General features: G+C 45.2%; 1 protein-coding gene across 1 annotated transcript in view; it reads right to left on the reverse strand.

Moving 5' to 3' along the window:
• Positions 1 to 25,453, reverse strand: part of LOC126234306 (uncharacterized) — a 78,365-nt gene extending 52,912 nt beyond the window's left edge. Inside the window, exon 1 of the mRNA XM_049942991.1 lies at positions 25,322 to 25,453. Coding sequence (XP_049798948.1) covers positions 25,322 to 25,394 — 73 coding nt within the window. The 5' untranslated portion in view covers positions 25,395 to 25,453. The remainder of the gene's footprint in view (positions 1 to 25,321) is intronic.
• Positions 25,454 to 26,372: the final 919 nt, after the last annotated feature.

The raw sequence follows: 26,372 nt of genomic DNA on the forward strand, positions 1-26,372 counted from the left end.
CTGTCCCAGAACATGGACACCATCATTTTTTCAGCACTGGCGGTTACCCGAAATTTTTTTGGTGGCGGTGAATCTGTGTGCTTCCATTGAGCTGACTGGCGTTTTGTTTCTGGATTGAAAAATGGCATCCACGTCTCATCCATTGTCACAACCAACGAAAAGAAAGTCCCATTCATGCTGTCGTTGCGCATCAACATTGCTTGGCAACATGCCAAACGGGCAGCCATGTGGTCGTCCGTCAGCTTTCGTGGCACTCACCTGGATGACACTTTTCGCATTTTCAGGTCGTCATGCAGGATTGTGTGCACAGAACCCACAGAAATGCCAACTCTGGAGGCGATCTGTTCAACAGTCATTTGGCGATCCCCCAAAACAATTCTCTCCACTTTCTCGATCATGTCATCAGACCGGCTTGTGCGAGCCCGAGGTTGTTTCGGTTTGTTGTCACACGATGTTCTGCCTTCATTAAGCTGTTGCACCCACGAATGCACTTTCGACACATCCATAACTCCATCACCACATGTCTCCTTCAACTATCGATGAATTTCAATTGGTTTCACACCACGCAAATTCAGAAAACGAATGATTGCACGCTGTTCAAGTAAGGAAAACGTCGCCATTTTAAGTATTTAAAACAGTTCTCATTCTCGCCGCTGGCGGTAAAATTCCATCTGCCATACGGTGCTGCCATCTCTGGGACATATTGACAATGAATGCGGCCTCATTTTAAAACAATGCGCATGTTTCTATCTCTTTCCAGTCCGGAGAAAAATAAGCGGAGGCCTTAGAACTTGAATGCACCTCGTATACGGAGCCAAAAGTGAGAAATAGTTTTTTTTTTTATACAGGGCGTTACAAAAAGGTACAGCCAAACTTTCAGGAAACATTCCTCACACACAAATAAAGAAAAGATGTTATGTGGACATGTGTCCGGAAATGTTTAATTTCCATGTTAGGGCTCATTTTAGCTTCCTCCACCTACGCTCAATGGAGCACGTTATCACGATTTCATACGGGATACTCTACCTGCGCTGCTAGAACATGTGCCTTTACAAGTACGACACAACATGTGGTTCATGCACGATGGAACTCCTGCACATTTCAGTCGAAGTGTTCGTACCCTTTTCAACAACAGATTCGGTGACCGATGGATTGGTAGAGGCAGACCAATTCCATGGCCTCCACGCTCTCCTGACCTCAACCCTCTTGACTTTCATTTATGGGGGCATTTGAAAGCTCTTGTCTACGCAACCCCGGTACCAAATGTAGAGACTCTTCGTGCTCATATTGTGGACGGCTGTGATACAATACGCCATTCTTCAGGGCTGCATCAGCGCATCAGGGATTCCATGTGACGAAGGGTGGATGCGTGTATCCTCGCTAACGGAGGACATTTTGAACATTTCCTGTAACAAAGTGTTCGAAGTCACGCTGGTACGTTCTGTTGCTGTGTGTTTCCATTCCATGATTAATGTGATTTGAAGAGAAGTGATAAAATGAGCTCTAACATGGAAAGTAAGCGTTTTCGGACACATGTTCACATAACATATTTTCTTTCTTTGTGTGTGAGGAATGTTTCCTGAAAGCTTGGCCGTACCTTTTTGTAAGACCCTGTATAGATTACTAGTTAGTAGTTAATTTTAGTTTAAAGAAGAAAAAGTATATTTCGGAAATATTTATTTGCACCATATGTTAGGTCTTCTTTAACATTCAACAGTCACTTGTACATTAACAACTGATAAATAACACCTTTTTCATCTGGAAGCACTCTTCCCTGTTAAATAAAAAAAAATAAAGTAAAAAAACTCTTAAAGAGTAATAATTTATACTGCAACATAAGCCTTTTTAATCGTAAAATTCCGGTGATCTGGTCCTACGTGAGAAGGAGAAGAATGAGATGAAAATGGTCATGCATTTGAGCTCTCTCCATTTTTTGCCTATATTTCTCGTTTGATGCTCAACCCGACGTGGGACATTCGTGTTGGTATATACCTTTGAACCTTTGCAACCACAATCAGCTGAACCGGGACGGGAGGTCAGATGCATAGCTAAAGCCCACAAGACAGTTAGCAGATTTGTGAAGAACGAGAAGAAAGATTTAAAAGGGTTTAAAAATTCTGTAGGAGACTGTATTGCGATATGGTGATTTCGAGATATACTCGGAAGTTTTTCGTTACAGTAACTCACCAAAGCGGAAGGCAGTCATCGCTTATCGTATTTCGCAGCGAGATAACTATTGCGCTTCCTGCTGTTACGTAGCACGATCCAGTTCCTCATCTCAGCAACAAAATAGCGATATTCCTGAATGGAATTTTCCATCCATACTAGAGGGACGCCACACTGAACCATCATTAAAAGACCCAATCTGTGCATTTCGCACACAAAGCTCGAAGTGATCTATCCGTGTACAGAACACAACTAAAATATCTACTCAACTCTGCGAGAAACAGACGCATAATTCTACGCCATCAGAATCGACCATTCTTATTTTCGTGCCGTCGGGACGCTGATAGTTTCAGTCCCGTGTCTCTGGAAATGAGCGCATGTCACATAAGTGTAAATGATAGGATGCAACTAATTACAGACCAGTATCGCTGAGGGCTGTCTATCGCAAAATCCTAGTGCATATTCTACGCACAGACATTACAAGGAAAACAAGTTTCAAAGAATCAGCACGAATTTATGGAAAGCGGCTGTGAAACACAGCTTGCTTTATTCACACGTGACGTCTAGTAAACGATACGTGCTGGTGAACAGGTAGGACAATCTTCCTAGATTCCCAAAAGGTGTTCCACCCTCTACTGTTCGACACTCTACCACATTGTGTACTACAAACCAAGATTCTATCATAAAGAGTATCTTGGAAAATATGTGATTGGTATGAGAAAAATTCAACTAATCGAACCCAGTACGTTATATTCGATGGCGAATGTTCTACAGAAAAGTGAGTAACGTAGGGTATGCCCCAAAGAAGTGTAAAAGGACCTAGAATGTTTTGAATGTATTAGGTCTACGACTTTGCTTCCACCGTTTTTTTCAAATGGTTCAAATGGCTCTGAGCACTATGGGACTCAACTGCTGAGGTCATTAGTCCCCTAGAACTTAGAACTAGTTAAACCTAACTAACCTAAGGACATCACAAACATCCATGCCCGAGGCAGGATTCGAACCTGCGACCGTAGCGGTCTTGCGGTTCCAGACTGCAGCGCCTTTAACCGCACGGCCACTTCGGCCGGCCCGTTTTTTTCCCGAAATTCGTATCTTTGTTGTGAAAAACTTACAAAAAATTTACTATTCATAGTGCTGGCCATCGCCGGCCACTACTTTCTCCCATGTTTCGGGCAGCATACGAATCCCACGGCGAAATAACAGGGCGTCTTTGAGGAGATCTTTGAGTCGATTCAATATTGCACTTTTTCATATGACGCGGAGGTGCTGATCAGTCGGGCAGTGTGCCAGTGATCGAAAAAGGTGGTAGTCAGAGGGAGCAATGTCTGGAGAATACGGCGGATGGGGTAAAACTTCCTATTTCGACGTTTCCAAATATTTTTTGGTGGGTTTTGCGACAGGTGGTGGAGAATTGCCATACTGAAAAATCACCTTTTCATGACTACCGCTGCAAAGTGGCCGTTTGTCTTTCAGCGCTCCGTTCAAGCGCATCAATTGATTTCGCTAACGATCCCTTGTACTGTTTCCATAGTTTTCAATAGCTTCGAAAACCTCTGATCCACCACCATGCCGGCATTCTATGTCACAATCACCGTCCTCGAAGGGTTGAAACCATTTTCAACTCGTTCTTTCAGTAATAGGTGCCCCACCTAACGTTTTATGACCCTCAAGCGCAGATTTCTTCGTGGGAAAGCAGAAAATTAAAACTTTCCGCTAATGACGAGAACAGGGCTGGTAAGTTGACGTATTCAATCGAGAATAACTTTACGATGCAATCATAAATCGAATAATATTTTGGTGACGTTATGTTTGTAAGGTGTCAGGCAAATCCAACACCTTCCATGAAAACCCTGACATGATAAGCAAATACAGTAGTATGTCACATAGCTCCGAATAAATCGTGACATTAAATTAACCAAAGTAATACGAGTAACGAGTGAGCAAATGGAATACCACAGACTAACACAAGAATGCCTAAATGCATGTCATACCTTCCCACCGTGAGACAGGCGCAGTTCCGAGGGGAGAAACGAGAACAGAAGCCGAGAGCAGAGCCGTGTTAAGCTGGAAGGCCCTACGATAAGGGACGGACACCCACGTAGCCAGCTAACCGCTAGGACCACACCCCAGCCGCAAGTTTTAGCGTGAGACTTTTTCGCGTCTCTGTTACGTCAGGACCCCCCCCCCCCCCAGCCCATGTTAAAAGCTAGAGCCCTCCAGAAGAACAGTATAGATCTTACGATAATACAAAAAGGGCCACCCCCCCAGCCACAAGTTTTAGCGTGAGACTTTTTCGCGTCTCTGTTACGTTGCAAACTTTAAAAACATTGCCCCACCACGAAAAGTATAACGTTTCTCATTGGATGGACAGAATTTTTGTAGGCGGAGCTTAAGGTTAACATTGAGACCCTGATTGGTCAGATGAAAACACAGCCAGATAGTTTTTTTTAAACCAACTTCGGTAAATTGTAGTAAGGAGAAGATGGGGGAGAGTTGCTTCCGAGACGGCGAAGTGAGCGGAGATGTGCTGTTCGCCGCCCCCTGACGAGCACCGACAAGGTAATGAACGCACGCGATGCCGCATAACAGCGCATAAAGCTTCACTCAGAACTGCAGAAGTCTCATCTGTTACATCCCCGTTTTGCGTAATACTAGTGTCGATCGTCAATTAAAGCTCATGGTGTTCACATTTGCCACTTGAAGTAAAAATCTGAAACGCGATAATTTTTTTGTTATATACACTGCTGGCCACCGTAAATGCAACACCCTGAAGGAACCATCCGAATCAAGTGAAATTTACACCATGAGTTTGCAGCGATGAGATATGCAACTGATTAGAATTTCAGCGCAGAAGCACATCACGCGCGCCTGTGGCACCACCTCATAGCGCCATTTAAGGCTTGGCGATTTCGACGAGTGTACGTTCGGCACGTGTGTTTACTTTGTGGTTGGTTCACAAGACGATCAGTTATGCCTCGTAGACAACAGCGAACATCTTTTCATCAAGTATCCGAGTTCGACAGAGGAAGGATAGTGGCTTACCGAGATTGTGGATTATCATACAGAGAAATCGCTAGTCGTGTTGGACGAAACCAAACAACTGTAATGCGGATATGTGACCGTTGGATGCAGGAGGGTACGACGGACCGACGTGGTCGATCGCATTCACCTCGGTGCACCACTGCACGTGCTGATAGGCAAATTGTGCGCATGGCAGTGACGGATCGCTCAGTGACATCCCGAACCATAGCACAGCACATTGCGTCTGTAACGCATCATCCAGTGTCTGCGCGTACCATTCGACGCCGTTTACAGCAGAGTGGTCTGTCCGCAAGACGTCCATTGCTTCGTCTACCATTGACGCAGAACCACAGACGTCTCCGTCGCCAATGGTGTGATGACAGACGGATGTGGACGGCAGAATGGAATGACGTCTTTACTGACGAGGCACGTTTCTGTCTGCAGCACCACGATGGTCGGATTCGAGTGTGGAGACACCGTGGAGAGAGGATACTGGACAGCTGCATTATGCACCGCCACACTGGTCTTGCACCGGGTATTATGGTATGGGGCGGTATTGGATATTACTCTCGCACGCCTCTAGTACGCATTGCCGGTACTTTAAATAGCCGGCGCTACATATCAGAGGTGCTGGAGCCAGTTGTCCTTCCTTACCTTCAGGGCTCGACCACAGCCATATTTCAACAGGATAATGCGCGACCACAAGTGGCACGCATTGTCCAAAGGTTCTTCGTCAATAACCAGATTGAATTGCTTCCCTGGCCGGCTCGCTCTCCGGATCTTTCACCGATAGAAAACATGTGGTCCATGGTTGCTCAACGAGTGACCCAGATTACATCCCCAGCTGCCACACCAGATGATCTTTGGCAACGTGTGGAAACTGCTTGGGCTGCTGTACCCCAGGAACACATCCAACGTCTCTTTGACTCAATGCCGAGACGTGTGGCAGCGGTGATCTCCAACAATGGCGGCTACTCTGGCTACTGATTCTGGTAGGAACCACATGTCACAGACGTCTGTAAACGTAATCATTTGATACTTGGTCAACATGTTATATACAAAATAAATTTTGTTGTGCTACCTCTTGTCTTTCTTGGTGTTGCATTTATGGTGGCCAGCAGTGTAGTTATTGAGAAGCCACATCAGCCACTGTAATTTACGACAAGTTAGATAAGTAATTAAAGATAATTGAGGGTCACTGTAGACCATTTTGATAGTTTTCTCTTTTGTGAAACTTAATTTAAACCTAGATTATAGATGTGATATGGCATAGGTCATCCTTCGATCCATTGTAGAACTTGGAAACCCATTCAGGGAATATTCGTTCACATTTTTGTTGAACGCAGTTGGTTTTTACCATCCTGTATTAAAACATTTCCTTTTATCAATAGTGCAATTTATAAACAATGTTTTGTGAGTAGAATAAAATTTCCAATGGTAAACTTAACTGCTTTTTCGGCGTTATTTTACCAGCTAACTAAAAATAGGAAAGCCTTGAACCCCTTCCACTAAATTTAGTTAGTATTAAGATTCTTTTACATGGAGTGCAGTGGAGCTGACGCTGAAATCATTAAGTATTTGGTTATATCATCGCTAGTCTCACTGAGCTCTTCTGAACTCCACATGTCATGTGTGGTCTGACGTCTCCTTACCAGCAACAGGTCCCAGGTTCAAACTAGTCAATTCCCTAAAAAACACGCTCAGAGCGTCGTTGCGCGAAAGTGGTAGGGAGACACGATATAGAACAAACAGACACCACGCAGAATACTTAAGCTAACTGCTTGACACTTACGAGCTACTACCTGCACCACCGCTGCCATCTATTGCAAAACGGCGTAAGTAGAGTTGTAGACATAATAAATAAATTCTTTACCATGTACCATCAGCATCATAATAAGACGATGCTGAGTTGTCGCTGGAGGATCGTAACTATTTGCAGAAATATTGGTGTAATGAAAAGCAGTTTACTTTAAACTTGGATAAGAGTAAGATAATGCCCTTATAGATTTAGGTTTTGTGCAAGTCTTCTGAAATTTAGTGCATCTGTAAATGAAGTCATACACGAGACGCTAATGCAACCAATTCTACTTTCCGACGTCCGGAGTCGTTATCCAGCAGGCACGACAACAGGCATCGAAGGCATTCAGATATGCGCTACGATCGTAATAGGCCGCTGCAAAAGCGTAATAGAAATGCTCGGAGAACTTAACTTGGAATCCTTGGAAAAAGACGACGTACTTCTCACGAAATCCTTCTATGTGAATTTATTCGAAGCAGCCGTGCTACCAATATGAATCCACCAACGTACGGAGGTACATAGATAGTCATTTTTCCTTCGCTTAATATGTGAACTGAAAGGGAAAGCTAACAAAATCGGTACGATTCACCCTATGCCATACAGAGGATGTGCGTAGATGTACGAGAGACGTTCAATAAGCAATGAAGTACATTTGTTTTCTGAAAGCAGGTTGGTTTTATTCAGGTTTCCAATAGATAGATATTCAGCGATCACAGGCCCTGCTTCCACAAACTGCCTCCATTCCTTCCTGTTTTGGGCCCGGTTCCTCCAAGTGTCTTCAATTCCCAGGGCTGCTAGGTCCTTCGCCAGGTCGTCCATCGAGCGCTGCCTTGGTCGTCCAATGGGGCGTTTGGTGTTTGGTTCCCCGCTAGTGCCATCTTCGCCTGTCTTCCATCTGGCATACGGGCTATGTGGCCCACCCATTGTATTATTTTGCTCTTTATCTTCTGTGGGATAGTTGGTTGTCGCATCAGGAGGTAGATTTCCTCGTTTTTCCTCCTCCTCCATTCTCCGTTGTCTAAAACTGGTTCCCATATCTTCCTCATTACTCTTCTTTCAAATATTAATAGTTTTTCCCTTTCTCGCTTAGTCATGCTCCATGTTTCTGAACCGTGCATTACTGCTGGGCATATCACTGTATTGTAGATTTTCATCTTAGTGTTCACTGAGATCGATTTAGAGCCGAGTGCCTCTCTGCGGGAATGCATGCATTTCATTCCCACTGCTTTTCTTTCCTTGATGTCCATTTTTTTGTTGTTGTCCGTGGTAAATCAAGATCCCAAGTACACTCCTGGAAATGGAAAAAAGAACACATTGACATCGGTGTGTCAGACCCACCATACTTGCTCCGGACACTGCGAGAGGGCTGTACAAGCAATGATCACACGCACGGCACAGCGGACACACCAGGAACCGCGGTGTTGGCCGTCGAATGGCGCTAGCTGCGCAGCATTTGTGCACCGCCGCCGTCAGTGTCAGCCAGTTTGCCGTGGCGTACGGAGCTCCATCGCAGTCTTTAACACTGGTAGCATGCCGCGACAGCGTGGACGTGAACCGTATGTGCAGTTGACGGACTTTGAGCGAGGGCGTATAGTGGGCATGCGGGAGGCCGGGTGGACGTACCGCCGAATTGCTCAACACGTGGGGCGTGAGGTCTCCACAGTACATCGATGTTGTCGCCGGTGGTCGGCGGAAGGTGCACGTGCCCGTCGACCTGGGACCGGACCGCAGCGACGCACGGATGCACGCCAAGACCGTAGGATCCTACGCAGTGCCGTAGGGGACCGCACCGCCACTTCCCAGCAAATTAGGGACACTGTTGCTCCTGGGGTATCGGCGAGGACCATTCGCAACCGTCTCCATGAAGCTGGGCTACGGTCCCGCACACCGTTAGGCCGTCTTCCGCTCACGCCCCAACATGGTGCAGCCCGCCTCCAGTGGTGTCGCGACAGGCGTGAATGGAGGGACGAATGGAGACGTGTCGTCTTCAGCGATGAGAGTCGCTTCTGCCTTGGTGCCAATGATGGTCGTATGCGTGTTTGGCGCCGTGCAGGTGAGCGCCACAATCAGGACTGCATACGACCGAGGCACACAGGGCCAACACCCGGCATCATGGTGTGGGGAGCGATCTCCTACACTGGCCGTACACCACTGGTGATCGTCGAGGGGACACTGAATAGTGCACGGTACATCCAAACCGTCATCGAACCCATCGTTCTACCATTCCTAGACCGGCAAGGGAACTTGCTGTTCCAACAGGGCAATGCACGTCCGCATGTATCCCGTGCCACCCAACGTGCTCTAGAAGGTGTAAGTCAACTACCCTGGCCAGCAAGATCTCCGGATCTGTCCCCCATTGAGCATGTTTTGGACTGGATGAAGCGTCGTCTCACGCGGTCTGCACGTCCAGCACGAACGCTGGTCCAACTGAGGCGCCAGGTGGAAATGGCATGGCAAGCCGTTCCACAGGACTACATCCAGCATCTCTACGATCGTCTCCATGGGAGAATAGCAGCCTGCATTGCTGCGAAAGGTGGATATACACTGTACTAGTGCCGACATTGTGCATGCTCTGTTGCCTGTGTCTATGTGCCTGTGGTTCTGTCAGTGTGATCATGTGATGTATCTGACCCCAGGAATGTGTCAATAAAGTTTCCCCTTCCTGGGACAATGAATTCACGGTGTTCTTATTTCAATTTCCAGGAGTGTATTTGAACTGGTGTACTCTCTTGAACCTCTTGCCATCTATCTCAAGAAATTCTTCCTGCTCTTGTCTTCTTCCTAATTGCATGTATTTTGTTTTGTCTCGATGCACTTTGAGCCCTACCTTCTGTGCATGATTGTCCATTTCTGGTACATTTCTTTCAACTCGTGCTTTGCTTCACTTAGTAGTACTATGTCATCTGCATATGCGAGACAATCGATTCCGATACACCACATTATCCCTCACTCTTTTGGCTACAGAAACTTATTTTTCTACGTTATCTCCGTTCAATGCGACGGCCTTAGGCTGCCTTACTTGCAGGGTCTGTATGTCCGCCGTGGTACCACCCTATTGGTGAACGTCGGAGCCTACGCCTTGCTGCATCAATGACTTCCCCATCATACACGGATTGCATCTTTCATTAGGCCAAACGGATGCAATTCGGAAGGCGCGAGATTCCGGCTGCAGGGCGGGTGAGGAAGAACAGTCCAAGGAAGTCTTGTGAGCTCCTCTCGGGTGCGTAGATTTGTGTGAGACTTCGTGTCGTCATGGAGAATCTTTCATTAGGCCAAACGGATGCAATTCGGAAGGCGCGAGATTCCGGCTGCAGGGCGGGTGAGGAAGAACAGTCCAAGGAAGTCTTGTGAGCTCCTCTCGGGTGCGTAGATTTGTGTGAGACTTCGTGTCGTCATGGAGAAGAAGTTCGTTTGTGAGCCATGCTGCGGCTCGCATTGGTGCTGTTTGTAGGTTTCCGCCTTCTGTTGCAGGGCAGACGGTATCGTTTAGTTGGCATGGTTGCGGTTGTTTGTCTTCTTCTCGTGTTGACTGGCGCCACTCGGTTTCGCAAGCGTTGCCTGTCCACTAGTGGCAGCAGCGGCGGTTATCGATATGTAGTAACTGTTGCCCTATCTTTGGGGCGACGTCGTTGTTTTCCGGGTCGTGTGAGAGGGCCAGTTCGATTTGGGACTCAGGAGGAGCCAGGTCCGTGCAGCGCCAAAACATGCCAGGACCGCTGGCGGCACGCATGGACTGCCGGATGGAAGGGCTGTGGTCACGAGGGTGCACGACCTCGTCGTAAACCGGATCCACCAAGCTTTAAAAATGGCTCAGATGGCTCTGAGCACTATGGGACTTAACTGCTGTGGTCATCAGTCCCCTAGAACTACTTAAACCTAACTAACCTAAGGACATCACACACATCCATGCCCGAGGCAGGAATCGAACCTGCGACCGTAGCGGTCGCACTATTCCAGACTGTAGCGCCTAGAACCGCTCGGCCACTCCGGCCGGCCACCAAGCTTTAAGATGAGTGTATTTCAATCCAAGTACAGCAGAGTCAGTCACCCGTGTGGGCCCCGTATGTGATGTTGTGACAGATTATCATCTCGCCGTCATGTGCAGTTTGGTGGATCTGCGTACCGCTTAGTTCTTGAAGAACCAACTGCGTTAAAAGCACTTGGCTCAGTGATCAGACGGTGTGGTTACTCAACTGTGAATTAATAAAGCAGTGAAGAGATTTGTTTCATTCTGCCAACGGTCACAGTGAGTTCAGTGTGCGTTTGTGTGCCTAAAGAATTTGATGTCACTCATTTGGTATTTCGTTTTGGCTCGCTTTGCGATCGTTTCCGCAATGACGTGTGGTTGCTGATTCTGGTTGCTTACATTTCGGTTTGGCCTCGCACGCAAATCGAGTGGGGTTTTAGTTACTGTTAGTTTGTCTGGTGTTCTGTACTGTGACTTGTTTGTTCAGATTTACGGGTTTGTGGAGTCAGACGGAAATCTGGTAGTGGTTCCTTTCTCGTTCCGGGCGCTCTAAGCACAGTCAGCCGGCCGCTGGTGGCCGAGCGGTTCTGGCGCTACAGTCTGGACCCGCGCGACCGCTACGGTCGCAGGTTCGAATCCTGCCTCGGGCATGGATGTGTGTGTTGTCCTTAGGTTAGTTAGGTTTAAGTAGTTCTAAGTTCTAGGGGACTTATGATCTCAGCAGTTGAGTCCCATAGTGCTCAGAGCCATTTAAGCACAGTCATCTGGGGACTTAGTGCAGCCCGCCGGTTCCGGCTTTGGCGTATTGTTCCATCGTTCCATTCGGTTCATCGGACGTCCGGTAGCTTCAGCAAGATTATCATTAGTCACTCATTAGACTACCACTAGACTGAGTTACCATCTTGTGAAGTGAATGCAACTCTTGGCTGCCTATCTCATTGCTAGCGAAAGTGTTTGTTGCCGGACCTTCTCAGAGGTCGATTCCTGGAACACCGTCTGGATGAGTTGCTTGTTTTTTTTTATTTTTTTTAATTAACTTTTGCTATTGTATTTGCTCTTTTACAGAAGATTTCAACTTTTTTTTAATATTATTGCCGTTCCTGGCGTGTAAGACATTCAGCCGTGATTGTCGTCATTTGCTTTAAAATCCTATTTGGTATCTGTATTTGAGCAGTAAGCCTTAAAACCTTATTTACTGCCATTCCTGTCGTCTGATGTCTTCTGCGGTGTTTATGTCGATTTGCCTTTAATATTTCAATACCTGTAAGTTGTAATTGCAGCGAGTTCTTAAACTTTCTTAATTTATAGCCATTCTTGGCGTGTAAGGCTTTCAGCCGTGATCACAGTGGCTTGTTTTTTGAAACATTATCTGTATCTGTATTTTATGCTGATTTGTTAAATTGTAACGCACTGAAAACACTATTATTTACACAGTTGTTTATTCCTTCATTAATAACGTGTGGTATTTTTTTTATTTATTATTGAGTCTGCAATTCCTGTTTTAAAAATAAATGTTTGTAACTGTAAAAGGCGACCAATAGTAACTGATTACGGCGCCGTCCGCAATCATAACCGAATCCTGCCTTCCCTTGACCACCAGGTCTCAGTTTGCATTTTTGTGGCGACGAACACGCTGCAGTGTTGATCATTGCACCATGAGGGAGGACATCAAGCAGAACTACCCTTTCAGAGTTCCGAAAGACCATCGCCATAACTTTATCGGCTGAGGGTGCAACTTTGAACTTTTTCTTCGAAGCAGAAGTGGTGTGGCGCCATTCTATGTACTGCCGTTTTATTTCCAGCTCGAAGAGATCAACCCATGTTTCATCGACTGTGACGATGTTCGACACAAAATTGTCAGTATCGGCCACGGAACGCGCAAGCAATGCCGCGCAGATGGTTCTTCGGTGATCTTTATGATTTTCTGTAAGGCGGCGAGGAACCTAGTTGAGTACCCAGACTGGTGGACGTGTGTGTCACCACAGACATATACATCTACATGGTTACTCTGCAATTCACACTTAAGTGCCTGCCAGAGGGTTCATCGAACCATTTTCATACTACTTCTCTACCATTTCACTCTCGAAAGGCGCGTGGGAAAAAGGAACACCTAAATCTTTCCGTTCGAACTCTGATTTCTCTTATTTTATTATGATGATCATTTCTTCCTACGTGGATGGGTCTCAAAAAATATTTTCGCATTCGGAGGAGAAAGTTGGTGATTGAAATTTCGTAAATAGATCTCGCCGCAAAGAAAACCGCCTTTGTTTCAGTGACTGCCACCACAACTCGCGTATCATATCAGTGACACTCTCACCCATATTGCACGATAACACAAAACGAGCATCCCTTCTTTGCACTTTTTCGATGTCCTCCGTCAATCCTAAAATCCTAAATGGTAAGGATCCCACATTGGGCAGCGATATTCCAGCAGAGGACGGACAAGTGTAATGTTGTCTGTCTCTTTTGTGGGTTTGTCGCATCCTCTTAGTGTACTGCCAACAAAGCGAAGTCTTTGTTTCGCCTTCCCCACAATATTATCTATGTGGTCTTTCCAATTTAAGTTGCTCGTAATTGTAATCCCTAGCTATTTAGTCGAATTGAGAGCCCTTAGATTTGTGCGATTTATCGTATACCCTAAATTTATCGGATTTCTTTTAGTACCCATGTGGATGACCTCGCACTTTTCTTTGTTTAGTGCCAATTGCCATTTGTCGCACCATACAGAAATTCTCTCTAAATCATTTTGTAATTGGAATTGATCGTCTGATGATTTTACTAGACGGCAAATTACAGCGTCATCTGCAAACAATCTAATGGGGCTGCTCAGATTATCACCTAGATCAGTTACGTAAATCAGGAACAGCAGAGGGCCTATGACACTACCTTGCGGAACGCCAGATATCACTTCTGTTCTACTCGATGATTTACCGTCTATTACTACGAACTGTGACCTCTCTGACAGGAAATCACGAATCCAGTCACACAACTGAGAAGATACTCCATATGCACGCAATTTGATTAATAGTCGCTTGTAGGGAACGGTATCAAAAGCCTTCTGGAAATCTAAGAATATGGAATCGATCTGAGAGCCCTTGTCGACAGCACTCATTACTTCATGGGAATAAAGAGCTAGCTGTGTTGCACAAGAATGATATTTTCTGAATCCGTGTTGGTTATGTATCAGTAAGCCATTTTCTTCAAGCTGAAACATAATGTTCGAGTACAGTATATGCTCCAAAATCCTACTGCAAATTGAGGTCAGTGATATGGGTCTGTAATTCAGAGACGTCCAATTAAGCAGCGGAGTGTTTGATTGCGATCCGTCTGCACGAATGAGAGTGTACCCACGTTCCAACACTGCGGGAGTCACAACTGTGCGAGGCCGGCCGGCACGCGACCTGGTTGCCATGATTACAGACGCTCTCCTAACGACTCATCATGCTTTTGTTAACTGCCAGGTCTCCATAGATATTCGAAAAACGCCTCTGAATATCTGCAGTGCTCTGGTTTTTCGCCAAATAAACTCAATGACAGCTCTCTGCTTGAAACGCACGTCCGTTGCATTTGCCAATTCGGAGGCTATGTGTAGTGCCGCCTCATATCTAAACTTGATGAAACTGTGAGGGCTGACGCGGGAGTACTTCACGACGTCCCACAACAAATTCCGCATTTTCCGACGGAAACTGACAGAGAAAAAAATGTGTCGCATTACTTATTTAACGGTCCGCAGCTCGTGGTCTCGCGTAGCGTTCTCGCTTCCCGAGAACGGGGTCCCGGGTTCGATTCCCGGCGTGGCCAGGGATTTTCACCTGCCTCAAGACGACTGGTTGTTGTTGTGTCGTCTTCAACATCCTCATTCATCACCGTTACGGTCGGAGGAAGGCAATGGCAAACCACCCCCAGTAGGATCTTACCTAGTCTCCCGCATCGTTCCCCTACGCTCTGTCAAGGAGTATGGGACTTCATCATCTTCACTTATTTAACGCCCCTCGTGGATAATTCGTCCTACAAATAGTACGCTCTCGTCTTTGTCATAAAAGTTGAATATTTCCTTTTTTCATGAGGTGGATACGCAAAATCTTCGTTTTTCTTTCCTAGGAAACAACAAGAAATGTTAAAAATAATGATTGCAAGTTACTGATATAATGATGCTTATTTATGCAAACCGTCTTTTCCCTTCACACCTCTGGTTTAAAAGCACTTCTGAAAAAGAGACACCATTTCTCGTTGTACAACAGCTCGAACATAATTAATAGATAAACCACACATCATTGTCAGATCTAGAATATGGTACCGGGGAATTTCCTTTTTTGCTCCACTAAGCAAGATTATGAAATTCATGAACTTGAGAAAATTCCGCCTTCGTTATTATTGCCAAAATTGTAGTTAAAAACTAAATAAATTACTGATTTCTGATCAACTAACAGTAGATCGTGTTCATTATCAAAGAGAATCCAGTTTCGTAACGATTTTATTGCCAGACAAAGTAATTTTCAGTTTTACCGTCACAGCCACAATTGCTTCAAATATTCGCAACTTACCGCTGTTGACCTTCACTTTTCACCTTCAAAATATCGTATGCCAAGCAACCTGCCAAGGCATATTACGTACGCGCAAGACATTCGTGGGATTGTTTGGTCTGAAAACACAAACAACCAGTCCATTAGCCTGAAGTAAACCACCCCTTTCAGAAAGATCAGTGACCCAAGTTCACATAGTGAATAAAGATCCTACGAATGAGACGACTTAAAGCATTCTGTTTATTACCTTGTTCACTGTGAGCCTATAAGCTAATCGCATGAAATATTATTAACCACCTTTAGACGCACTGATCGCGATGTGAATTGTGCATCAGTTAGACTAAAAGTGTATGTGCTATGCATATAACTGCAAATAAAAAACTTGAAAAGATCAGTCAAAAGTTGTGAGAAATGATTTGTTTGAAAGTAAGAAATATAATAAAGACATAAACGAATTAATGACATTAACTGCCAACGGGTGCTGATTAAATCAATGAGGAAAGTTAACTATTTATGCCTGATGAAATCAATGTCCTCTGGCAGCTTAAGCCATTAATCCCTTTACGTCTTGATTCATAGTGGCTGCAGGATCAAAATGGTGTGTGTTCTTCCGAACATGTCCGCAAGAACAGATATCACATAGAAATATAATAGATTAGAGAAACATTTGATGCACCTCATTTGCTGAGCATGATGCTGAGCACTAATCAAGAGCGGCTCAGACGTTTCTCTAATCTATTTTATTTCTTACTTTTAGACAAATTATTTAACAAAACATTTGACAAACTTCTTTAAACTCTTTTTTATTTTCAAGTTTTGTTGATAGAGCATGATATTATTGACACCTCATTTGCTTTCTTAGCGTTTTCTGTTCTCGAAATGACCTAAATTTTATACTTGATTCGAGGAAAGCCTTTTCGACAGTTAAATATCATACCAGTGTAGCTTTTTATGTGTAAAACAGCTAGGCTCTGAAGAGGTGATATTTTTGACACTTCTTTTACAGAGCTAGCAGCGGCTGTTCTGAAAATTTTCGCTTTTCCCTCAAATCACTAATCAACTTTTTCTGAGTTACCATAACTGATTTCAAGCAGTTATGTATCGTTTTGTAAAAACTAGACCAGACGCTGGTCAATTAGATACCCATTTTTCAATTTATCACTCTTCGTTTGCTACAAAAATTCGTAAAACAAAATTGTGCAATTTTAAAGAAGTCTTGTTTTGGCTCCGTGAAAACATTTCACTAAAAGGAGCTACAAGCTATAGAATGAATGTAAGTGTACGTAACAATTAGTTAAACTTAATCATACAACTGGGGAAACGCGTTAGATAAACGATTTGTTTTTTTTCTCAAGGTAGCTGCAGTGTTGAAGATGGCTGAAAACTCGAAACAAGTCTTGGCAAAAAAAAGTGTACGGGTGCTGTAATTTAATTCACAGCAACTGAACTCACCCATCATCACCACTGATAAATTAATAGATAATTAATGTCATAATATTTACACAAACATTCTTCAAAAATAGTTGGTGAGCAGATGGACTTCTGATACTCTTGATTACATTGCCTTTGTGAAGTTTCCAATATACAATTGACTTCTAGGCTCTGTAAATACCTGATAGTTAGACTTCGTTCATCGTTTACGTGGCCATTGTCTGCAAGTGCCGTACTGAATGAACATCAAAAGAGTATTAGATTCAAAAGAAACTCAATACCTTCTGGTAAACACCAACTGAAGGAATTCAAAATAACCATAACAGCACAAATGCGAGAATCTTTCAGTGATTTCGAAAGAAAGATCAAACCTGCCGAGTTACAGAACATTCTAAAAAGTTTAAGTCCGACGTAAAATTAGTCAATGGATCGAAGTAGTCTGTCTCGACGCCAGTTAATCATGATGACATCGAAGTGGAAGGCGATTTAATTATGGCTGAAACGCTTAATTCTGTATTACAAAATTGCTTCATCGTAGAGTATGATAACACACTTCCTACCTTCGAGCCTCGAATGTATTCGATAATGGTCAATCGAAACCAGTGGCTGCAGAATTGAAAATCACCTCAAGTTAATCGATAGAGCAAAGGACACAGGACTTGGATGGGGGTTGCTTTGGTTTCCGTATCAGTAATATGCTAGAATTGACTACTCTTTTGGAAACAGTTTATCGTACAAGGTCCGCGGATCAACGAAACGTGCTGCACATTTGGAGATGGCGCAGAACAGAAACGCATGATTATAGACCTTTTTCACTAACGTCGGTATTGTAGAAGCTCCCCAGACGAAATATTACTAACCATCTTACAAAAGCACGCTGGAAAGCTAGAGGCGCTGTATTAGGGTGATGTCGACTTTTCCAGTCTTGATGTGGAAGAGCATGATATTGGTAAAAAGGCTGAGCTACACTACTGGCCATTAAAATTGCTACACTAAGAAGAAATGCACATGATAAACGGGTATTCATTGGACAAATATATTATACTAGAACTGACATGTGATCACATTTTCACGCAATTTCGGTGCACAGATCCTGAGAAATCAGTACCCAGTACAACCACCTCTGGCCGTAATAACGGCCTTGATACGCCTGGGCATTGAGTCAAACAGAGCTTGGAAGGCGTGTACAGGTACAGGTGCCCATGCAGCTTCAACACCATACCACAGTTCATTGGGAGTAGTGACTGGCGTATTGTGGCGAGCCAGTTGCTCGGCCACCATTGACCACACGTTTTCAATTGGTGAGAGATGTCGAGAATGTGCTGGCCTGGGCAGCAGTCGAACATTTTCTGTATCCAGAAAGGCCCGTACAGGACCTGCAACATGCGGTCGTGCATTATCCTGCTGAAATGTAGGGTTTCGCAGGGTTCGAATGAAGGGTAGAGCCACGGGTCGTAACACATCTGAAATGTAATGTCCACTGCTCAAAGTGCCGTCAGTGCGAATAAGAGGTGACAGAGATGTGTAACCAATGGCACCCCATACCATCACGCCGGGTGATACGCCAGTATGGCGATGACGAATACACGCTTCCAATGTGCGTTCACCGCGATGTCGCCAAACACGGATGCGACCATCATGATGCTGTAAACAGAACCTGGATTCATCCGAAAAATGACGTTTTGCCATTCGTGCACCCGGGTTCGTCGTTGAGTACACCATCGCAGGTGCTCCTGTCTGTGACGTAGCGTCAAGGGTAACCGCAGCCATGGTCTCCGAGCCGATATTCCATGCTGTTACAAACGTCGTCGAACTGTTCGTGCAGATGGTGTTTGTCTTGCAAACGTCCCCATCTGTTGACTCAGGGATCGAAACGTGGCTGCAAGATCCGTTACAGTCATGCGGATAAGATGCCTGTCATCTCGACTGCTAGTGATACGTGGCCGTTGGGATCCAGCACGGCGTTCCGCATTACCCTCCTGAACCCACCGATTCCATATTCTGCTAACAGTCATTCGATCTCGACCAACGCGAGTAGCAGTGTCACGATACGATAAACCGCAATCGCGATAGGCTACAATCCGACCTTTATCAAAGTCGGAAACGTGATGGTACGCATCTCTCCTCCTCACACGAGGCATCACAACAACGTTTCACCAGGCAACGCCCGTCAACTGCTGTCTGTGTATGAGAAACCGGTTGGAAACTTTCCTCACATCAGCACGTTGTAGGTGTCGCCACCGGCGCCAACCTTGTGTGAATGCTCTGAAAAGCTAATCATTTGCATATCACAGCATCTTCTTCCTGTCGGTTAAATTTCGCGTCTGTAGCACGTCATCTTCGTGGTGTAGCAATTTTAATGGTCAGTCACTGCCTAGCAAAAAAAAAAAAAAAAATTTGCAAGACATGGTCGCATGTGAATGTAACTTCGTGCATTAACACGCCATCGGCAGGTATGCAAATGATAGAGTTGCAGTTATCTGCGGCAGGCAGAACGGTCACCAGAGGGTATTAGTGTCATTCGTGATTAATTTTGTTAGCAGGCACGGTGGGGTATATCAGCGGGCATGCAGCATCAGCTGCTGAGTGATCATTATGAAGGACACGAAAATGCCACCTACCCTGCGAGATAGCGTTACCAGCTCCTGACAGAGTTTGAAAGAAGCGTCATTGCAGGGTTCCATTTGACCGGCTAGTGGAATTGTGCACTAACCATATTTATGGGGGATTCAGATGTGACAGTGGCCCGGTGTTGTACTGCATGGGAACGTGAGGGCAGCCATATTCGTTGCCAAGGTTCCGGTCGACCACCTTTGACCACCGTAAGAATCACTTTATTGTTCAGCTAGAACGTCACAACCCGTTCACATCTGCGCCTGACATCCGATAACAAGTAATGGACTTCCTACAACGTTTGTGTATCATCCCTTACGACTGGTCGCAGACTATCAACAGCCGGACCAGAGAATTACCATCTAATGCATCAGTTGACATTAACAACACCAACACATACTGCTGCATTTAGAGTGATGCCGTGATCAGGAATAATGAACTGTGGATAAATAGCGTCGCATTGTGTTAGCGGTGAATCGTGGACCATCGGCGAGCAGGGCGGCAACCTGTTTCCAATGTTTTGGAGAGATTCAGCGGTGTGAGGGTGTGGGGAGCCATCCGGTATCACCACATGTCACGGCTGGTGGTGATTGACGAAACCTCCCACGCGACAGCATGGCGGTACCATTTTTCATTAGGACAGTGACACGATTCTCTACGAACTGTCTGCGAGATGCTGGCGTACTCCCGTAGCCAGCATATTCCTGATGACCGTCCCCGATAAAATATGTGTAGAACCAGCCCTGGCGTCCACTCCGTCCCAGTGCCAGTATCTCCGTATACGTATTGACGCCCAGCTGTTTGCGAACCCGAATTTCCCTCTTATAGCGAGCAGTCGCCTTAAACACCTTGGCTAACCGAGCAGGCCTCCGGGACAGATACAAACTTCCACATGTAATGGAGTTCGCAACTCTTACGCTCGCGCAGCGAAGGAAAAATAGTTTTTAACGTCATTTTAGCTCGTCGAGGCAAGCATGCAGATACTGAATAAACATAAACATCGTAACCATCAATGAGTTACAACACTTGTGGGCCAGCTTGTCTCAGGAAAGGATAAACGGCCTAAACGCTTCAGAAGAAGTTCGACAGCCAAATTAAATTTCAGTTAGGTAAACACAGCAAAAGTCAGTTAAGAATATTGAGGAGACAGAAATCATGAGACAGCGGTATGAACATATACAGATGCTAGTAGTATCGCGCACACAAGGTGTAAAAGGGTAGTGTAAGTTTTACTACTTGATTATGGCCGCAGGACGTAACTTAACAGACTTTGAACCCGGAATGATAGTCGGAGCTAGACGCTTAGGACATTCCATTTCCGAAATCGAATCCAATATTTCGAGATACGCAGTATCAAGAGAGTGCCGAGAATACAGAATTTCAGGCATTACCTCTGACCATGGACAACGCAGTGGCCGTCGGTCGTCACTTAACGACCGAGAGCAACAGCGTTTACGCCAGTTTTCAGTGCGAACAGGCAAGCAACACCGCGTGAAATAGCGGCAAAAATCAGTGTGGGGCGTACGCAGTGCGGTGTTAATTTGGCGTTAATGGGCTGTGGCAGCACAAGTCCAACGCGAGAGCGTCTTTGTTACTAGTAAGAAATCGCCTGCGGCACCTGCCCTACGCTCGTCACAGGATCGGCTGGACTCTAGACGACTGGAAAACAGTGGCCTGGTCAGATGAATTCCGATTTCAGTTGGTAAGTGTGGTGCAGACGCCACGAAGAAATGGACCCAAGTTGTCCACAAGGAAGTGTGCATGTTGTTGGTTGCTCCATAATGTTGTGGTCTGTGTTTACACGGAATGGACTGGGTCTTTTGGTCCAACTGAACCGGTCATGGACTGTAAATGGTTATGTTCGGTTACGTGTAGACCATTTTCAGCCATTCATGGGCTTCATATTCCAAAACAACTATGGAATTTTTATGGATGACAATGCGCCATGCCACCGGGCTGCAATTGTTCGCGATTGGTTTGAAGAACATTGTGGACATTTCGAGAGAATGGTTTGGTCACCCATATCGCCCGACATGAATCCTGTCCTACATTTTGGATAAAATCGAGGGGTTAGTTCGTGCACAAAACCCTGCACCGGCAACACTTCCACAATTATGGACGGCTATAGAGGCATAATGGCTTAATATTTCTGCAGGGGAGTTCTAACGACTTGAGGCCACGCCAAGTCGAGTTGCTGCGTTACGGCGAGTGAAGAGAGGTCCGACACGATATTAGGAGGTTATTCAACAAAACCGACATCGCATTTGCGTTTCAAAACACACACAGCCTCAAACACAAAATTCACAACGGCAGCTCGAAAATTCCCATATGCAACAATCCCGGTGTTTACAAAATTTGGTGTAACACATGTCAAAAATTCTACATTGGGCAAACTGGTAGAAACTTAAAAATTATATATAAAGAGCTCACCAGAGAAGTGAAAACAACCTATGTACATTTTTTCATCATTTACAATCAGAGAAACACTATATAAACCCATAAACGAAGCACTAGAAATCTTCCATATTACGCAAAAGGAACATTGTTGAACATCCTAATAGAGAGAAACAAACCTATATGAAAAAAATAATAATAAACAACTGAATTTCACTCATCGCTTATTTATAATGGTAACTATGTAAACATGTCACATCGCTGACCCACTGTCATCCAACTGTCAGAAAAGTAGCATGTTTGGAAAACAAGTAACATCTAATATACATCTCCACTATACACCTGGGAGAAAGTAATAATCCCAACACACACAGGACATGACAGGAACGATGTTACGTGTAAGGTAAAACACCTAATGATATATTATAAATTTTCAGATCATAGTTACAAAACCATTATATTAAGACCATCGCTTATCTATGTATTTACAGAGGACCTGACGGTGGCAGTTTGCCGAAATGGGCTCATTGTGAATGAGATAAAATATAAACAACCTACTTAGCAGTGTAGCTGGATATTATTCATAAATAATCATGAATGAAACAAATAAACGCCAAGAGGGACGGATACTTTTAGTGTAACGAGTATTGTTTATGACGAAGATCAAACTGTATAGCTCTGTTATACTTGACCCAAACAATCAAAATATTTTTTTGCTCTCTTAACTCCTATTGTTTTACTTTAAATGCCCTCGTCAAGATCGAAAAGTTATTTACGAGTAATGGCGACTGCTACGGTCGCAGGTTCGAATCCTGCCTCGGGCATGGATGTGTGTGATGTCCTTAGGTTAGTTAGGTTTAAGTAGTTCTAAGTTCTAGGGGACTGATGACCACAGATTTTAAGTCCCATAGTGCTCAGAGCCATTTGAAGCATTTTACGAGTAATGCAGTAAACCCAGTGACACGATCACGTACTACGAGATAGATAAAGTAACATGATATGTTAACTATTCGATGGAAATGAATGGAAGTGCAGGGAAATGTGTCAGAGGTCTCCCAGTGTTGCACAGGAAGCTGGACGTCACATGGCATGAGGTCAGCATGACTACTGCGCCGAATGTGGCTGGCCTCAAAACACGAGGCAGTCAAAGAAGGCAGTGTACGTCAGTCAGCAAACAGTTACATTGCACTGTGGTGGTGTTCTTCATTATAACATGGTCCTTAGGCAACCTTTGGATGATTTCTCATGGGGGCGAATCATCGGGAAACTGGAAGAACGCGAAGTATGGAGATGTGGCCCAGGACTTTGGCAGCGCTCACACTATTGTTTCACGTGCATGGGGAGCCTTCCAAACCACAGGCACTGCTGCCCGAAAGAGATGAAGTCGTCAGCCACTAAGTACTACAGCAACAGATGAATGACCGCTGCACCATGCAGCGGGCGAGAAGGGACCCATGGGAAACAGCAGGTGCATCTGTAACCGCATTTGACAGAACTTGAAGGCACACAGTCTCAGGTTCCACGATGGTGGGGCACCTGCGTCGGGTTTTCTCTTTACCCGACGACCAGTACGTTGTGTTCAATTGACACCCGCACATCGGCGTTAGCGTTTGTGATAATACCAAGAACGTAGGGACTGGACCAACGAAGAGTGGAATCGCGTGAACTTTCCGAATAAATCGATGCAGTGTGAGTAGTGATCCAGGACGCACCCTCGCCGGTCGCTGTGACCGAGTGGTTCTAGGCGCTTCAGTCCGGAACCGCGCTGTTGCTACGGTCGCAGGTTCCAGTCCTGCCTCGGGCATGGATGTGTGTGATGTCCTTAGGTTAGTTAGGTTTAAGTAGTTTAGGGGACTGATGACCTCAGATGTTGAGTCCCACAGTGCTTAGAGCCATTTGAACCACTTGACGCACCCTCATATGGCGAGAGATAGAAACAAGTAATGCACTTCAAACATTACGAACGTGATCTGTTTGGTCGTCCAGGTATTGTGGTATGGAGAGCCATGATATTGGATGGACGTGCTCACCTCCAAATCCTTGGACACCACACACTCACCAGTCAATGTGATTGTGAGTACTTCCCCAGGTGCATCTTTTGAGGAGTGCATTCGACCCTGAATTCATTTTTATGGATGACAATGCGCAACTGCATCGATCGGGGGGGGGGGGGGGGGGGGGGAGCTCTTGCAACGACACTATATTCGGTGTATGGAGGGGTCTACCCTACTTACATCCCATCAGTGACACGTGGGATGCATTGTGGAAACGTATTCTAGTACGTCCACATGTACCAAAGCATCCAGCAATTGTTATCTGCGCTGATGGAGAAATGAAATGCTCTGCCACAAGAACTCCTTGCCAACCTAGTAGTCAGCATGGGAACACATTGCGAATTGTGCAATGCTGTCCTTGGTTATTACTCACTCTATTAAGCACCATACCCTGCTTTTCGTATGTCCAGGGGACTTGCATGAATCGTCGTTACTTCAGTGTAATTATTGTCTTTGAATAAAAGTGTCATTTCTAGTCGTCCCAACACAAATATCACCTATACGCTGACGACTTTCATTTATATTTAAGTACAAGTCCAGCATGTAAATTCTGATTTACTTGCTTTATCATTCCATTTGGATCTCCGGGGAGGGACTGCCAAGGGGGAGGTGGCCATGATACAATGCAATGTTTACTTTGCTCGTCGTTGCCATTGCTCTGCTTTGTAGCAACATCGCTAGCACTGTGGCAGTGTTGTGAGTTGCTCGTGGACTAAGCAGTTCAACTATGGTCCGTAGCCTCATGCTGTGCTCACCATTGGATATCTCCACTCCCTGATATCTCCATTCCCACCCCTATTGTCATTACCGGACAATGCTGTGGCACACAATATGTGGGGTATCGAATGACGTAAACATCATTGCCTTTTTGTGACCTCGCACTAAAAAGGATAAACTATGTTATGATGTAAAAAGAGGCCACAAAAAATTTATAAAAAAGGATAAACTTTAACATAAAACTAGAAGGAATGAATTTGGACAAGTTGTGAGTCCTTCTGCTAAATATAGCAGCATCAACTCTTCGCACTACAGGCTCCATAACACTTGTCGACGCGACTTCGCAGTCTTAAGTAACGGTCTGATGGACGCCAAGACGCTACTGCCGTATGAATACATACAAACAGTTCGGCTTGCTGAGCTTTTATGTGTTTTTTTAAGCTGCTGTCTGAGTCTCTATAGCCTCTCGTGACGTCTCCAGCATTAGGAGACGAAATGTGAGACACAGAATGATACTTTAGCCCACGGCCTAGTGCAAAACGAATACGCGTCACATAGTACAAGAGCAGAAGCAGAGTTTCTCGCACGCTGCAGCGGATGTATGTGTGTGTCCCTGAGAAGAGGAGAGACCCACCTGGAAGCAGAAGTGTAGGCGCCAGCACCAGCGCGACTAAGAGCCCCATCGGCGTGCGCTCTGCGTCGCTCATTGTTCCCGGCAGGACGGCGGAGTACTGGCGCGGTTGACCGCAGCTACATCCTCCGCGGCGGCGCACTTCCAGATAGAGCCGCACATCCGTTGCCCCAGACATGAGATCAAAGGCCGTTCACAGCTTCCCCGTAACTTTTACTTTTTTATTTATTTTCTATCATATCTCTGGTTTGCTGCCTAGAAGCACAATCAAAATGTACAACTGTTACTACAAGAATTTAAATGAGGAAAAGACAAGAAAAATTGGCCAAGTGCGAGTAGTATTCGTGCACTGAGGGTTCTGTGCAAACTTAATTACGAGGGTCACTCCAAAAGAAATGCACACTATTTTTGTAAAAATACAGTTTTCATTATGCATGCGTGAAAGTTTTACAGTGCGTAGATACATCCTTCCCGATTGTTTTCAAACTTAGTTCAACCTGTTCCCGTGAGTGGCGCCGTCACAGCATGAAGTCAAGATGGCTGCTACACTTGACGTTCGCCAGAAGCAACGTGCAGTCATAAAATTCCTATGCTGTGAAAACGAGGCAGTGGGAAACATCCACAAGTGGTTGAAAAAGTTTTATGGAGATGCTGCTGTCGATCGCAGTACAGTTAGTCGGTGGGCAAGCACGTTACGTGATGAAAGCGGGCACGGCAATATTGAGGATTGTCCTCGCAGCAGGAGGCCTCCTACTGCACACACTCCAGACAATGTGCAGAGACTTAACGAATTGGTGACTGCTGACAGACGCATCACAGTAAACGAATTGTCACGCTACGTTGGGGTAGGGGAAGGAAGTGTTTGCAGAATACTGAAAGTGTTGGCGTTAAAAAAGCATTGTGCCAGGTGGGCTCCCAGGATGTTGACACAAAGAAACAAGAAAAACGGTATGCAGTGAACTTTTGAAACAGTACGAGAATGGTGGAGATGAATTTCTTTGAAGAATTGTGACAGGTGATGAAACATGACTCCATTTTTCACCAGAGACGAAGA

Source organism: Schistocerca nitens, chromosome 2 (assembly GCF_023898315.1).
Source record: "Schistocerca nitens isolate TAMUIC-IGC-003100 chromosome 2, iqSchNite1.1, whole genome shotgun sequence".
Classification (NCBI taxonomy): domain Eukaryota; kingdom Metazoa; phylum Arthropoda; class Insecta; order Orthoptera; family Acrididae; genus Schistocerca; species Schistocerca nitens.